We start from the raw sequence: 15,182 nt of genomic DNA, 5'->3' as shown, positions 1-15,182 counted from the left end.
TTACAACGAGTTTTATGTATGTATAACGGTTTTTACCTCTTTAACTTTTGGTTTGTAATTTTCTTGGATACAGGATCGCTTGGATCACTTGGATCGCTTGGTGCACCTTTTTATCACTTGCTGCACCTTTATATCCTTTGGTGCACCTTGATATTACTTGGTGCATCTTAATATAGCGTGGTGCACATTTATATCGCTTGGTTCACCCTTATGTCGCATCATGCAACTTTGTTTTGCTTGGTGCACCTATATAATGCTACGCGCACCTTTACCTAGCGATATAAAGGTACGCCAAGCGATATAAATGTGCACCAAGCGATATAAATGTGAACCAAGCAATATAAATGTGAACCAAGCGATATAAATGTGAACCAAGCGATATAAAGGTGCACCAAGCGATATAAAGGTGAACCAAGCGATATAAAGGTGCACCAAGCGTTATAAAGGTGCACCAAGCTGTGTTAATAATGCACCAAGCGATCCTGTATATTTTAGATGCACCCAAGACTTTTGGTGGATTGGCGTTGATGGATTATTTGCAAACTTGACAGTTGATTGGTTGTTGAGTTGAGGATAATTGCACTGCTGTCATCATATATTACATCGAGGATGGCAGTACGGTACGGTACGTATTGTATTGACCGTACCACGTACCTCGTTACATAGAGCGTACGTACCGTACCAAATGTCAAAAACTAAACCGTACCGTACCACCGTACCTGACTTGAGACGCAAAATCGTACAGTTCCTTCAAATAAACCAATCGGGATTAGGTTGGATACATTTTCAGACATGCACTTAAAGGAGAGGTGTCTAAACTCCAAACAAGCTGCCCCACAACCAGCTTATTTAAAATAAAAGGTTTATGTTTTTTCTGCGATGGGCTGTTCAAAATCATTGCTGCGAAAGAGACAACATCACTAGCTAGCTTTTTTAACTAACTTGAGAATCAATTACAAATGCCGAGTTAATCTCTGTCCTTGTCGTGTGCGCGTTTTAATAATACGCCTACAGTGCGTGTAAACCCCTTTTTGCATAGCCGTCAACTCCGTAAGCACACAATATTAAGCTGTGACGTCATAAACGTTTTTGAGTCCTCTTTTGGTACAGGGAAATTGTTATGAAATCACGTCATAAACAATTTAAATTCAAGTTTCAGACAATTTTGATATTATCTGCAAATGGTCACGATTCTAAAATGACCGTTTAATCAACATTTATGATGCGTACCAGTACGGTGGTACGGTACGCTTTTGGTACGGTGGTACGCTCTAGTGAAAGACCGTACCCGGTACCGTACTTTTTGATGAAATTGGCTGCGTACCGTACCCATACCTCAGCTTTCGTTGCGTACCGTACCTACATACCGTACTTTTTGATGAATTGGCTGCGTACCGTAGTGTACCATCGAACCTTACTGTACTACCATCCTTGGATGTCATGTCAGTGCTTTAAATAAACTCAACTCAACTCTGGTGAAAGACCGTACCCGGTACCGTACTTTTTGATGAAATTGGCTGCGTACCGTACCCATACCTCAGCTTTCGTTGCGTACCGTACCTACATACCGTACTTTTTGATGAATTGGCTGCGTACCGTAGTGTACCATCGAACCTTACTGTACTACCATCCTTGGATGTCATGTCAGTGCTTTAAATAAACTCAACTCAACTCAATCGAGTCGAAAACAGTTCAAAGGTGACGCTCGACATCATCGCTTGTAAAACGCGGGAAAATCGTTGTCTGTTACAAGGAACTGTTGAAATGACTCTGAAAATGTATGGAGTAATATTTTAAAGAAATGCGTTTCATATTTTACACTAAATTATTAAAATCTAATATACATGTATTTTTGAGCCAGAAACTTATGTTTTCAAATACCGGTAGTACCACACGTTTTGGGAAATCTTTATTTCCAGGTTAAAATCAGTTGTCAGTTTTGGGAGGTGGAAATCGTTGCAACAATTCCAATTTTTTTCAATTTACCAGGATTTAAATACCGGTAGTGGTGACAAATCAAAATGCATTGAAAAGACCATGTTGGCCATTTCACTCAACTGGAATAAAAATGATACATGCTGATACTGATAGCATCTCAATCAATAATAGCGCCTGTTTTTTTTTATTTAGAAGCTGTGCATTTTTCTTTTAGCTGTCTCCTTAACTGATTGTCATGTTTTAATGTCACGGTAACTAATTGCATTTTGAAAATATCTGCATGGTGTATTGATCAGGCACTGATTCCACTGCGACATTTCCCATTTTGTGTTTATCAACTATAAAGTAGGTCACTGAAACACATTTCTCCTTTTATTGTGTAAGCACACATACTGTTTGCTCAGTCAACATGATAATCCATGATCATTTGGACACTGTAACCAAGTATGTGTTGCTTTGTAACAAGTAGCATATTCTTTTGTTTGACAAATTTGTAAATTCTACTGATTTTTCTGGTTTATTAACATACAAGTTAAAGAATTTGTTATTCTACACTGTACACAACAAATAAGAAAAAATAGTTTTGTAACAAAGGTTTACTTTAGGCATTGTGTTTAGCAAAGTTGTAGGTCAGTTCTTTTGTGTTGTAACAGTTCTTTAATGGTGATTTTTGCAGATGAGAAACTCAACATTTTTTTATCCAATGTTTCTTCAACTACTAGTCTTTCTTATTATTGCAAAATATACCTTACAGGTAACTTATTGAATAGTTTAAATTGTCTTGTTAAGTGTATCTAGTCAAACATTCAAAACTAGTCAATTAAAACAAAAAGGTTCCAAGTAATATGTACATATAAAAGTTGTAAATGAAGTAGAGTTTACAACAATTCTGAATTTTTAGGTTCATGGGATAGATACCGTAAATACAGATGATATACAACTTAATGGTTTTGACATTTCAAGTAAGTACAGGTATAAGTTTTTTGTTACATCAGCAAATGTATGGGGAACTGGTGTCCCATGAATCATACATAGACACCAATCATGGCTTAAATTAAAATATATTGAGTAAATAAGGCATGTTTGCATAAAATGGAATTTGTGCTTGGGTATGGGACAAATTTTGCAGAAGTAATCAGTGAGTTTTAGTTGGTGTGTGGTTCAATACCAAAAATGACCACCTTTGTTTTTTCAGAGTCCATTTCAGTGACAAATCTAACTGCTGAAAGTCAAACTACAAACTCAATCAATGTGGGTTGGATTCCCCCAGAAAGCACTGAATTTATTGCCTACAGAGTGGAATGGTCCTCTCTTGATCTGTATGGAAAACCAACATTTGTTGGCAGCAGGTTATAGTCATTTTCTTGTTTAGTGCACCAGCTGAAGTAAATTGCATTGATGTGAATGGATTTTTGTTTTTAGTTTGCTTGGCAACTCTACTATACAATACAACATAACTTCACTGACACCAGGATGCATTTACTTGGTATCAGTGGAGCTGTCTTTTGCAAATTCTACATACAGTCAACCAACAGTTGATTCATTTCCTACAAGTAAGCACACTGCATTTATTTCATCCCACAAAAAATTGTGAACAAACAGTTGTTGTTTCCAAAAAAATTGAGGCAAAATATGTTCTGAGCCAAATGATGTTTTTTGCTGACATTCTAAAAATTCAATATAATTTTAGCAATATAGATTTCAAAATGTTGAATACATTTTTGTTTTACAGTCCCTGCAACTGTATCTAATTATTTTGTAAATCTCGGCCCTCAGACTACCACACTCTACCTCACATGGACGGACCCGATCGGATGTGTCGATTATTTTATGGTAAACTTTTTTGCTAGCAGAGTGTGGTTTAATTTGCACATGTTAATATTAAAAACACAGACTCATTGTGAAATATTTAATTCAAAAATTTGGACCAAAAGTGAATGCCTGTAGAACTTGTAACTGATGCTGGAGCTTTGTCTTTGTAGGTCTACTACACTTGTCTTGGATCAGAGACAAAAGAACAAATGTTTGCGTTGGGCCCTGGGTGGGGTAATATTCCTGCCATACCAGGCTGCAACCACACTGTTGACATGTACACTGTAAGCCATGATCTTTACAGTGCTGTTCAACAAGCTAATATCACAGCTCGTAAGTTTGGTGTACTTTGCAAAATACCTTAGTTGTTGATTTAGTTCAGTGGTTCTTAACCCGTGGGAAATTTCCCACTAGTGGGAAATTTAATGTTTTCGGAGGGAAATTATGTAAGCTTGAAAAGAGCAAACTCGCGCTCGAGGGTCGAATCCGGCTTTGAATTAACCATTGAAAGTTACTTTACTAAAAATTTTCTGCAACGACATGTACGAATAATTTCACTAAGGTTTACAAGACACATACAAATCCAAAGGCCGTTTGTTATATCACAGACAAGACTAAAATCATCAATGACTTTGCTATTGTGCGCGAATAAAAGCCTTTACTTTGTTGATTGTGATGCAATAAATGAATAATGCAAGCAGAGCAGACTCTTCAGTATTCTAAAAAGTTTAATCTCTCACAGAAGCACTATTTAAACTAATGAGATTGCAGTATACCTTTAGGGTCCAGACCAAATCGCTCCACAAAATTATTTTATTTAAAAAATATTTTTTTGTTAACGTAGGGCACAAAACATCATTATAAAAATAACTTCGAGGGGGAAATTCGAAGTTGGTGATTGACGTTAGTGGGAAACCACACCAAAAAGGTTAAGAACCACTGATTTAGTTGATTAAAGGTATGTTCTATTACAGGGCCTAGTGAGCCTGAAATTGAACTTGTTTCTACAAGTACCAGTATTAACATTACTCTTATTTCTGGTGAGCCAAACACAAATCCAGTTTGGCCAACAATTGGTTATGTTGACTATTATGAAGTTAACATCAAACAGGAAAACACATCTGACTTCAACACAATGGTAAATCTGTACACTTATTTCAGTTTAAAATTGCAAGATTTCGTATCAGATTGCAGATGCATTACCTTGTCATGTTGGAAATGTGAGGCCAAATACTAACTACACAGCATTTGTTACTGCATTTGTTTATGGTGATGGGACAAATTTAAACTCTTCAAGTCCACTTTCAAATACAATGACACAATCTGGAGGTAAGTGTTCAAACTAGTTGTTGTAATTTATGCAAATTAATGATTTGACTTGTTTCGGGTAAAAATGTAACTGCAAAATGCAATTCAGTCTAACAATGTTGTACATTGCAGAACCTGCTGGCAATTTTGAAACAGTTAACTTGAACATCAACACCAAGTCTTCAATGCATACTTTCGACTTTTTTCTGGAGGCAAATGTTTTTAATGACAAGAATGGACCAATTTATGAAATGCTGGTATTTGTTTCCAAGCCCTCAAGAATTTGTATGTGCCCTAATAATTACAAAAATACTGTTTCTCATTGCATTTTGTGTCTTGTTTATGTTCAGCACCTGGGAGTGTTGGTCCTAATCTCACCTATCTGTATTCTTGTGAGTATTTTGAAGGAAATGTTGACTGGGAAGAATGTGTTGCGATTGCTGCTGATGGCTATGGCAATTTACTGCCTGCTTCAGCACGAAAACGAAGAAGTTTTGACAATCCTATTGGAAACCCAGCAGTGTCTGTATGTATTCTTAGAACAATAATGTTGTCGGTTGTAGTATGTCTTCATGAAAATTTTAGCCACAATTTCAGACTAGTATAAAACAAAATAGTAAACAACCAGATTAAAACGTAGCACTTTGTCTTTCTACAGTTTGTGATTGGGGATGAAACTGTAACTCAGACACAAGATGCCAGGACACAGTTTGTGAACAGTAAACTTTTACCTGACACAGCATATATTGTAGCTGTTGGTGCAAGAACACAAGACTCCGGATTTGTTGTTACGAACTGGTCACAGCCTATAAGAACTCGTAAGATTTGTATATTTGATTTAATTTAAGTTATAACTAACAAGAAAAGCATACTTCATACCAACTGTAACAAAAAAACATTATGAGCTTTATGTGTTTGAGATTTTAATGAATATTAATGTTGTTTGTTTTGTTTTTTTGCAGAGGTTGATGTAGGTCTTGTGGTTGGTTTGAGTATTATGGGGGTAGTCATTGCTGTTCTGTTAATAGTTGGAGGTGTTTTCTTTTACCAAAAAACTAAAACAAGAAAAAAAACATGGTAAGAAAACAGATTTATTTTGTATGCTGTTTACATGTTGCAAGTGGATATAATTTGAACTCGATTGCTTGTTGACTTGTTAAAGCTCAGTTAGATTTGGTTGGCATCCTTTAGTACTTTTTGTCATTTATAAATAATTTTTACTTACCGTATTTTACGGACCATAAAGTGCACCCGATTATAAGGCGCACTGTCAATAAATTGCTTTGATTAGTTTTTTGTTCATACATAAGGCGCACCGGACTATAGAACGCAACGTATTTTAAGGAGCATGGGTTACCGTATAAAGCTCATAAAGCTCTGAATATCACAGTTGCTAGTTGTCTTTACCGTAGTTTATTGTGTAAGACAGTGGTTTATTTATATAATAATAGTATCGGTACTGGTTTTGAGTGTAGCCTAGGCAATTAAGCACTACTTGATACATACATTAGGCGCACCGGCTTATTAGCCGCACGATCAATTTATGGGGGAAAAAAGGATTCAAATTGCGCCTTATGGTCCGTAAAATACGGTACAACAGCAAGGTTTTAATATTCTTTTAAAGTTTAGTGTTGTTATTGCATTGTTTTATGTTTTTCTTATAATACCTATTCTTTAAGTTTTGTTTATTTTGCTCGGAATAATCTTTTGTATGTGTAGATTTGATGGTATAAGTGTGTGAAGCTTACAGTTTTCTTATTGATTAACTTTGAAATTGTTCTTTTTTAGAGAAGCACTGAAGAAGTGCCACTGATCACAGAAGCTTTGATTTTTAATGTTACAAAACTGAACTACAGTGTCTATGTGATTTATTTAGTTAATTGCTAACTTTTAATGTTTTGATTTTATTCCAAACTGGATGTGCCTTGTAGTTATGTTTCTTTTGCTTCTATGCCCAGTATAGAAAATTATAGTGCAATACCACAAAAAACGTTACCGTTCAATCAATGCAGGACAATGCATTTGTCTATATCAGGGTTGTGCAACATTTTTTGTCGGCACTGCTCTGACAGTCCACAAAGTTTACTTTTGTCAGGAAATCAAGGCCTGGTTTGTGCACCAAGAAGTAAAAATGTGAAAAGCATTCTCTAAACGCGTTGATAATTGCTGTTTACATTTCAGTCATGTTCTGTGCATTGTTAATTTAAAAAACTTGGTGCAAACCCATTGTTTTCAATTTGTTTTGGCATCTATATCATTATTTTTAAGGTTTGCCAAAACTCTTGAAGCGGTATGCACGCCACACTTCTTGAACAGTACCATTTTATTTGTTAATTTTTAAGAGTTAGTTTACAACCCTTTTGATTGCAGTTGGTGTGTATCTGTTTCCTGTGTATGAATTAAATGGACAAAAAACTTTCTTGCGCTCCCATTGCAATGGACAAAAACCAGATATACATATATTTACATGTATACAAATATATACATGCAAGCTTACGGGTTGAAAGACATCATCATCGTTATCTGTTAAGATAGTACTGACACGTCCGGTTTGCTGCGTCTAGAGTGTATTAACAACTGAAGTCAACTGATTCACAACTTCTTGCAAGTCTAATTGCACGTATTCATCGTTGTTTTCCATCATGTAATCCAAACCGCTATGATTATGTAATTATAGCACAATGCATTCGCTCTCAAGTGCAATGAAACAATAGGAACGACATGAACAAAAGGATTAAACATCATATTTTGCGAGTATTACAACCACGTTGACTGAACGATCTTCGACCTCCTACAATGCATCGCGTAAGTTGCGCCGCTACCTTGCGGCAATTTAGCCATCTTGCATCGCAAGTTAGCTATGTTTCGTTGCAGGTTAGCTAAAAGTTGTTGAAAGTTATCTAATTGGGAGTTGATGGGTTATGTACAAACTTAACAGTTGATTGGTTTTTGAGTCGAAGATAATTGCACTGGTGTATGTCAGTGGTGTAATTTAAGCCAAAAACAGTTGAAAGGTGACGCTCGATATCATTGCTTGTCAAACGCGGGAAAATCGTTGTCTGTTACAAGGAACTGTTGTAATGACTCTGAAAGTGTATAAAAATAATACATGCTACTACTGATAGCATGTCAATCAATTTTAGCACCTGTTTCTTGATTTATTTGTTTACTTGCTCTTTTATGTATAAGATGCTTAGCATTTTTTTAGCTGTTTCATTAACCTATTACCTTGTTAATGTCACGGTAACCGATTGCATTTTAAAAACATCTTCATAGTGTATTGATGAGGCACTGATTTCATTGCAACAATTATTTTCTCCACCATGATTTCTCATTCTGTGTTTGTCCACAAAGTAGACCACTGAAACCTGTTTCTCCTAATGTGTAAGCACACATACTTTGTTCAGTCAACATGATAATCCATGATCATTTGGCCACTGTAACCAAGCATGTGTTGTTTTGTAACAAGTATCATATTCTTTTGTGGGACAAATTTGTAAATTCTACTGATTTTTCTAGTTTACCAACATACAAGTTAAAGAATATGTTATTTTACAAAGTAGACTTCAAATAAGAAAACATAGTTTTGTAACATAGATTCACTTTGGGCATTGTGTTTTTGTGTAGTAACATTTCTTTACTGGTGACTTTTGCAGATGAGAAACTCATTTTTTCATCCAATGTTTCTTCAACTACTTTTTTTTCTTATTTTGGCAAACTGTGCCTTGCAGGTAACTTATTGAATAGTGAAAATTGTGTTGTTAGATATATCTGTTTGGAAATTTAAAAGTAGTCAGTTAGAGCAAAAAGGCTTTAAGTAATATATACACATGAAAGTTCTAAATGTAGCAAAGTTTGCACCAATTCCTAATTTTTAGGTTCATGGGATAGATTCTGTAAATACAGATAATGTGCAACTTGATGGTTTCGACGTTGCAAGTAAGTACAGTTATACGTTTTTTTGTTACACTGACACATGTATGAGGAACTATTGTCCCGTAAAGGACACATAAACACCCGCCATGGCTTAATTTAAAATATATTGAGTAAACAAGGCATGTTTGAATAAAATGAAATTTGTGCTTGGCTTTGGGACAAATTTGGCAGAAGTAATCAGTAAGTTTTAGCTGGTGTGTGGACTCGATACTAAACATGACCACCTTTGTTTATTCAGAGTCCACACCAGTGACAAATCTAACTGCTGAAAGTCGAACTACAAACTCAATCAATGTGGTTTGGATTCCCTCAGAAAACACCAAATGTATTGCCTACAGAGTGAAATGGTCCTCTCTTGATGCGTATGGAAAACCAACATTTGTTAACAGCAGGTTATAGTTATTTTCTTGTTTAGTGCACCAGTTGAAGTAAATTGGATGCGTGTGAATGGATTTTTGTTTTCAGTTTGCTTGACAACTCTACTACACAATACAACATAACTTCACTGACACCTGGATACCTTTACTTGGTATCAGTGGAACTGGCCTTGGCAGATGGTACATACAGTCAACCAACAAATAATTCATTTTCTACAAGTAAGCACACTGCATTTTTTTCATCCCACAAAAGATTGTACACAAACGGTTGTTGTTTCCAAAAATTTTGGGGCAAAAAATGTTACGTGCCAAATGATGTTTTACTGACATTCTTTAAATTCAATATAATTTTAGTGATATAGATTTTAAAATGTTCAAGACATTTTTTGTTTTACAGTCCCTGCAACTGTTACTAATTTTTCTGTAAATCTTGGCCCTCAGACCTCTACACTCTACCTCACATGGACGGACCCGGTTGGATATGTCCATTATTTTATGGTAAACTTTTTTCTGGCAGAGTGTGGTTTAATTTGCACATGTTAACATTAAAAACACAAACTCATTATGACAGTTATTTAAATTTAAAATCTTGTACCAAAAGTGAATGTCTATAGAACTTGTAACTTATTTGTAGGTCTACTACACTTGTCTTGGATCAGAGACACGGGAACAAATTTTTTTGGTCGGCCCTGGACTTGGTTATATTCCTGCCATACCGGGTTGTAATCACACAGTTGACATGTACACTGTGAGCCATGATCTTTACAGTGCTGTTCAACAAGCTAATATCACAGCTCGTAAGTTTGGTGTAATTTGCAAAATAACCCAGCTGATTAAAGGTTTGTTCTATTACAGGGCCTAGTGAGCCTGGAATTGAACTTATTTCTACAAGTACCAGTATTAACATCACTCTTATTTCTGGTGAGCCAAACACAAATCCAGTTTGGCCAACTGTTGGTTTCGTTGACTATTATGAAGTCAACATCAAACAGGAAAACACATCTGACTTCAACACAATGGTAAACATCTACACTTATTTCAGTTTTAAATTACAAGGCTTCGTATTAGATTGTAGATGCATTACCTTGTCATGTTGGAAATTTGAGGCCGTATACTAATTACACAGCATTTGTTACTGCATTTGTTTATGGTGATGGGACAAATTTGAACTCATCAAGCCCACTTTCAAGTTCAATGACACGATCTGGAGGTAAGTGTTTAAATTAGTTGTGTTGTTGTAATTGAGGCAAATTAATGACTTGATGTAACTACAAAATGCAATTCAGTCTGGAGATGTTGTACATTACAGAACCCGATGGCAATTTTGGAACAGTTAACTTGAACATCAACACCAAGTCTTCAATGCATACTTTTAACTTTCTTCTTGAGGCCAATGTTTTTAATGACAAGAATGGACCTATTTATGAAATGCTGGTTATTGTTTCCAAGCCCTCAAGAATTTGTATGTGGCCCAATAATCACAAAAATACTGTTTTTGTTTGCTTTTTGAGTTTTGTTTATGTTTAGCTCCTGGGAGTGTTGGTCCTGATCTCACCTATCTGGATTCTTGTGAGTATTTTGAAAAATATGTTGGCTGGGAAGAATGTGTTGCGATTGCTGCTGATGGCTATGGCAATTTACTGCATGCTTCAGCACGCAAACGAAGAAGTTTTGACAATCCTATTGGAAACCCAGCAGTGTCTGTATGTATTCTTAGAAGAATAATGTTGTCGGTTGCAGTATGTCTTCATGAAAATTTTAGCCACAATTTCAGACTAGTATAAAACAAAATAGTAAACAACCAGATTAAAATGTAGCACTTTGTCTTTCTACAGTTTGTGATTGGGGATGAAACTGTAACTCAGACACAAGATGCCAGGACACAGTTTGTGAATAGTAAACTTTTACCTGACACAGCATATATTGTAGCTGTTGGTGCAAGAACACAAGACTCTGGATTTGTTGTTACCAACTGGTCACAGCCTATAAGAACTCGTAAGATTTGTACACTTGGTTTAATTCAAGTTGTAACTAACAATAAAAGCATGCTTAATATGAATTGTAAAAAAAACATAGTGATCTTTATGTGTTTGATATGTCCATAAACATCAATGCTGTTGTTTTTTGCAGAGGTTGATGTAGGTCTTGTGGTTGGTTTGAGTATTATGGGAGTAGTTATTGCTGTTCTGTTACTAGTCGGTGGTGTTTTCTTGTACCAAAAGAATAAAACAAGGAAAAAAACATGGTAAAAAAACAGATTTGTTTTGTATGCTATTCACATGTTGCAAGACAATTCAAACTCTATGGCCAAATGTCACACTTACAAACGTTAACAACATGTTGATAAGCAGGTATTACAATTGCTTCGTAGGTCTTGTTCTAATACATTTTGGTGCAGTGCCTTTTTTGTCGTTTTTAAATAATTTTTACTTACAAGGGCACTGTTTTAATATTCTTTTAAAGTTTGGTGTTGTTTTTAGATTATTTTATTTTTTGCCTATAATGTCTATGCCAGGGGTGGGCAAACTTTTCAATGCACGGGCCGCATTCAAAAGTTCTTAATGTTGTCGGGCCGCATAGTAATTAACCACCGGCCGCCATTGTTTGCTTGTTTTTGTTTTTATGACGTCATAATCTGTATTGTGACGATTGCGGTGCCTGTTTTTTCGCATTGTTTGCACACAATAAGCGGATAAAAAGCCTGACGCATATAGTTACTAAGCTGGTAATCTTTTTTCCTGTCTCGCGAAATCTGTTTTTAGCAGTTTAAAAATCAAAATAGTTTTAGTTACGTCACGGCCGTTAACGATTCTGAAGCCGTTTTTTAACAGTTCGCAAAGTACTGCAACGACTTAAACTTGATGCAAATACAGTTTTGGCGTCAACAGTGCAAAGTGGGCTGTGTTTGAAAAAGTAAATTGCTTTTACTTTTATCGAACGGAAAATTGTGTCAAGTGACGATTAGCATAATAACGTGGCAGAAACAGCAGGCAAAGGCACATAAAAAGTATCTATGTTTAGTTCCTAAGTATGCTGGTACGGGTACAGATACTGCACATGGTATAGGTATCGGCAAGTCGCACCCTCGGTATTTTTTATTATTTTTTAAAAACTCTACGCATGTGCTTGTAATACTATTCAGCGTTGCTCGGAAACTTCCTCTATAAAATGTACTAACATTTGGCGGGCCGCATGAACTCCTTTGCCGGGCCGTAGTTTGCCCACCCCTGGTCTATGCTATATGTTAAGTTTATTTTGCTCAGGATAATGTTTTGTATGTGTAGATTTTATGAAATACGTATGTCAAGTTCACATAATTTTCTTATTGATCAACTTTAAATTTGTTCCTTTTTAGAGAAGCACCGAGGAATTGCCACTGATCAAAGAAGCCCTGATTTTTGTTCTTACAAAACTGAAGTACAGTTTCTATGTGATTTTGAATGTGATTACGTTTCTTTTGTTTCTGAGCCCAGTGCAGAAAATTGAAGTGCAATACCACAAAAACGTTACTAGTTTGTTTTACCCACCGTATTTAAACAGTTGTGTAATTATATTATAAATAGAGGTTTTATGAATACAATCTGAAAATAAAACAAAAAATCGCATAGACTTTTTGCTTCTGGCCTACCAGAGTTGAACCTAGCTGTGGGTTTCCAGGGTGACAAAACAAATTGTTGCACTGAGTACCAAAAAAATTATATACAGGGGCCGCTGATGGATCAAAGTTCAACACACCACATTTATTAATAGCACACAGTGTTTGCTTTGGAGATAACACAGCAAGTGGTCTAATTTTTTGTAAATATTTAATGCACTGATAAAGATAATGCCCTAATTTTTCATTACATAGATGATAACGGTATCTTACCTTCTTTGGTACATTTGCAAAGTGACCTTGTTGTTTCCAACCATTAGTTTGAGGGGACTGATTATACATTTTAGCCAGCAAGCATTGGTTTACAAGGGTTTAAAGTCTATGAATAAATAATTTGTGCAACATTATTGTTAAAAATTCTTTCTAATTCAAACTTTATATTAATGTCACAGCGCCATGTAGATATGTTAAAGGGGGTTAAAGAGTATTATAAATACTAAGACAGGGTGATCACAGGTGCTAATGCATGGTTTTATGGGCCAATCCATACACCAGCAGTCCAGCATGTTACTTCTTGATTGTGTACAGTTTCTTTACTGTTTTCAGGACATATCATATAGCAGCTAAGTACAAAAAGCTACAAAAACAATATTCAATCAAATTTGACACACATTTACCCAGTGTAGAGTCAATTGAAAGTTTAGATTTTTTGTAGTGTCCAAGATATAATATGTGCATTGAAGGACCTGACATGTTTGAATCAAAACCAGCTTCAATGCAAACACATGGAATTCTGTTATTGATTTCTCTGCACTTTTTTTAGATTAAAACCACAAACATATGTATCTTTGAACATGTTTTGCAGTTTTTAAAAAATAGAACATACGTTGTGTTCATATTGCATGAAGTCATACTATTTGATTTGAGGTCCTCTACTTGGAATTTGCTTAAAGTTGCTTTCAATACAATACGCAATCTACCAACAAAACCAATAAAAATGCTGAGGGGAATCTCAGATACTCCTAAATATTAATATAGCCTTAACATGCAGCAGTGATGGGGAGACTCGAGTCACCTTTTCAAAAGACTCGACTTGACTCGAGTCTTAGTTGTGAAAAGACTCGACTTGGACTCGTCTTAGTAGAGACTCGACTCGGACGGAAATTTCTTATAACTTAATAGATAACCTGTTCAGTTGGCTTCAACCAAACAACAGCAGCAATTTACTGTGCGATGCGCAGTTATTTTTGCTTAATTTTAACGTACGAAGTCGCTGCTACATTTTGCTAAACTTTCTTACGCTGACATTAAGCGTTGTACTAATTGCTTGGGTTTTAGGGTAATCGAATGCAGTACATGCCAAGGCCAAGTATTCGCTTTTAAGCGCTTATATTACTGAACAAACGCTCTAGTGCAGTGGTTCTTAACCTTTTTTCCTTGCTGCACCCCTTTCAAATCACCAACCAATTTTCGCACCCCCTTTCATATCACTAACCAATTTTCGCACCCCCTTCTGTAATTGCTTAAATAGAATAGACCTAACCAACCTTAATGATTCAGCATCCCCGCACCCCCTAGGAACAGTTCTCGCACCCCTTGGGGGTGCGTGCACCCCAGGTTAAGAACCCCTGCTCTAGTGCATGCAGTAAAATATGAATTTTCGGTTTTCAAAAACTCCTATGAACAGGTTAACGTTCTTTTCCACACTGTTTAATAAGTGTCAATTAACAGGTTTTATTAAAGTTAACCCCTACTCTAAGAAAGGGACGTTAATAGGATTTGTTCATTGTAATGAAGCGGTGTCCGTTTTAAGCTAAAAAGGGCGCGATGGACCATTCAAATAGATTAACTATGTTTTTTCAAAAACTTTTTGTGACTTGCCTTGACTCGAACTGCTAATGACTTGACTCGACTTGAGACTCGAACCGCTAATGACTCGACTTGAGACTCGAACCCCTTCTGACTCGACTTGGGACTCGAACCCCTACTGACTTGACTTGACTTGAGACTCGACTGATGGGACTCGTTACCCAACCCTGACATGCGGTGTTTCGTACCACCCACAAAGCATGCCCCAACCGTCATCATTTTTAAGTTTTATAAGTAGATTGCGTATTTTTGGGAACGCAAACATTTGCAATCCCACATGAAACATACACCTTCTTCATTTGTAATGACAATCATCTAGTTTCTGTATATTAGTCAGGAAACAATTA

At 36.0% G+C, this 15,182-nt stretch overlaps 2 protein-coding genes across 9 annotated transcripts; both read left to right on the top strand.

Annotated features, from left to right (window-relative positions):
- The first annotated feature begins 1,602 nt into the window (after positions 1 to 1,602).
- LOC145238194 (uncharacterized) lies at positions 1,603 to 7,477 on the top strand. Of its 6 annotated transcripts, none has more exons than XM_080101284.1 (14): positions 2,114 to 2,283; positions 2,615 to 2,692; positions 2,840 to 2,900; positions 3,134 to 3,287; positions 3,361 to 3,491; positions 3,671 to 3,771; positions 3,921 to 4,083; positions 4,725 to 4,888; positions 4,938 to 5,079; positions 5,191 to 5,343; positions 5,409 to 5,584; positions 5,717 to 5,876; positions 6,021 to 6,135; positions 6,847 to 7,477. In XM_080101284.1, coding segments are annotated over exons 2-14 (1,599 nt in total). In that variant the 5' UTR covers positions 2,114 to 2,283; the 3' UTR covers positions 6,848 to 7,477. The 6 variants fall into 6 exon arrangements, with proteins under 6 accessions (XP_079957408.1, XP_079957410.1, XP_079957409.1 ...); XM_080101283.1 differs by having other exon boundaries at positions 2,114 to 2,382; XM_080101282.1 differs by lacking the exons at positions 2,114 to 2,283; positions 6,847 to 7,477 and adding an exon at positions 1,603 to 1,778 and having other exon boundaries at positions 6,021 to 6,139.
- A 66-nt stretch (positions 7,478 to 7,543) lies between these two features.
- On the top strand, positions 7,544 to 12,980 carry LOC145238193 (uncharacterized). Of its 3 annotated transcripts, none has more exons than XR_013862086.1 (14): positions 7,544 to 7,863; positions 8,715 to 8,789; positions 8,937 to 8,997; positions 9,233 to 9,386; positions 9,460 to 9,590; positions 9,769 to 9,869; positions 10,006 to 10,168; positions 10,227 to 10,390; positions 10,440 to 10,581; positions 10,681 to 10,833; positions 10,899 to 11,074; positions 11,207 to 11,366; positions 11,502 to 11,722; positions 12,727 to 12,980. XR_013862086.1 is itself a non-coding variant. In XM_080101277.1 (14 exons), coding segments are annotated over exons 1-14 (1,605 nt in total). In that variant the 5' UTR covers positions 7,544 to 7,854; the 3' UTR covers positions 12,728 to 12,980. The 3 variants fall into 3 exon arrangements, 1 of the variants encoding a protein (XP_079957403.1); XM_080101277.1 differs by having other exon boundaries at positions 11,502 to 11,616; XR_013862087.1 differs by lacking the exon at positions 10,681 to 10,833.
- Positions 12,981 to 15,182: the final 2,202 nt, after the last annotated feature.

This window comes from Phallusia mammillata, chromosome 7, assembly GCF_965637545.1.
Source record: "Phallusia mammillata chromosome 7, kaPhaMamm4.hap1.1, whole genome shotgun sequence".
Lineage (NCBI taxonomy): Eukaryota > Metazoa > Chordata > Ascidiacea > Phlebobranchia > Ascidiidae > Phallusia > Phallusia mammillata.
This window is presented reverse-complemented; position numbering and strand designations above follow the sequence as displayed.

Excerpts from the sequence above, each read along its gene's own strand:
- LOC145238194 (XM_080101282.1), top strand. The coding sequence starts at position 2,615 with ATGAGAAACTCAACATTTTTTTATCCAATGTTTCTTCAACTACTAGTC. Across the intron at positions 4,889-4,937 it reads CATCTGACTTCAACACAATG|ATTGCAGATGCATTACCTTG; the intron begins GTAAATCTGTAC and ends ATTTCGTATCAG. Across the intron at positions 5,877-6,020 it reads GTCACAGCCTATAAGAACTC|AGGTTGATGTAGGTCTTGTG; the intron begins GTAAGATTTGTA and ends GTTTTTTTGCAG.
- LOC145238193 (XM_080101277.1), top strand. Across the intron at positions 8,998-9,232 it reads TGATGGTTTCGACGTTGCAA|AGTCCACACCAGTGACAAAT; the intron begins GTAAGTACAGTT and ends TTGTTTATTCAG. Across the intron at positions 10,582-10,680 it reads TTCAATGACACGATCTGGAG|AACCCGATGGCAATTTTGGA; the intron begins GTAAGTGTTTAA and ends TGTACATTACAG.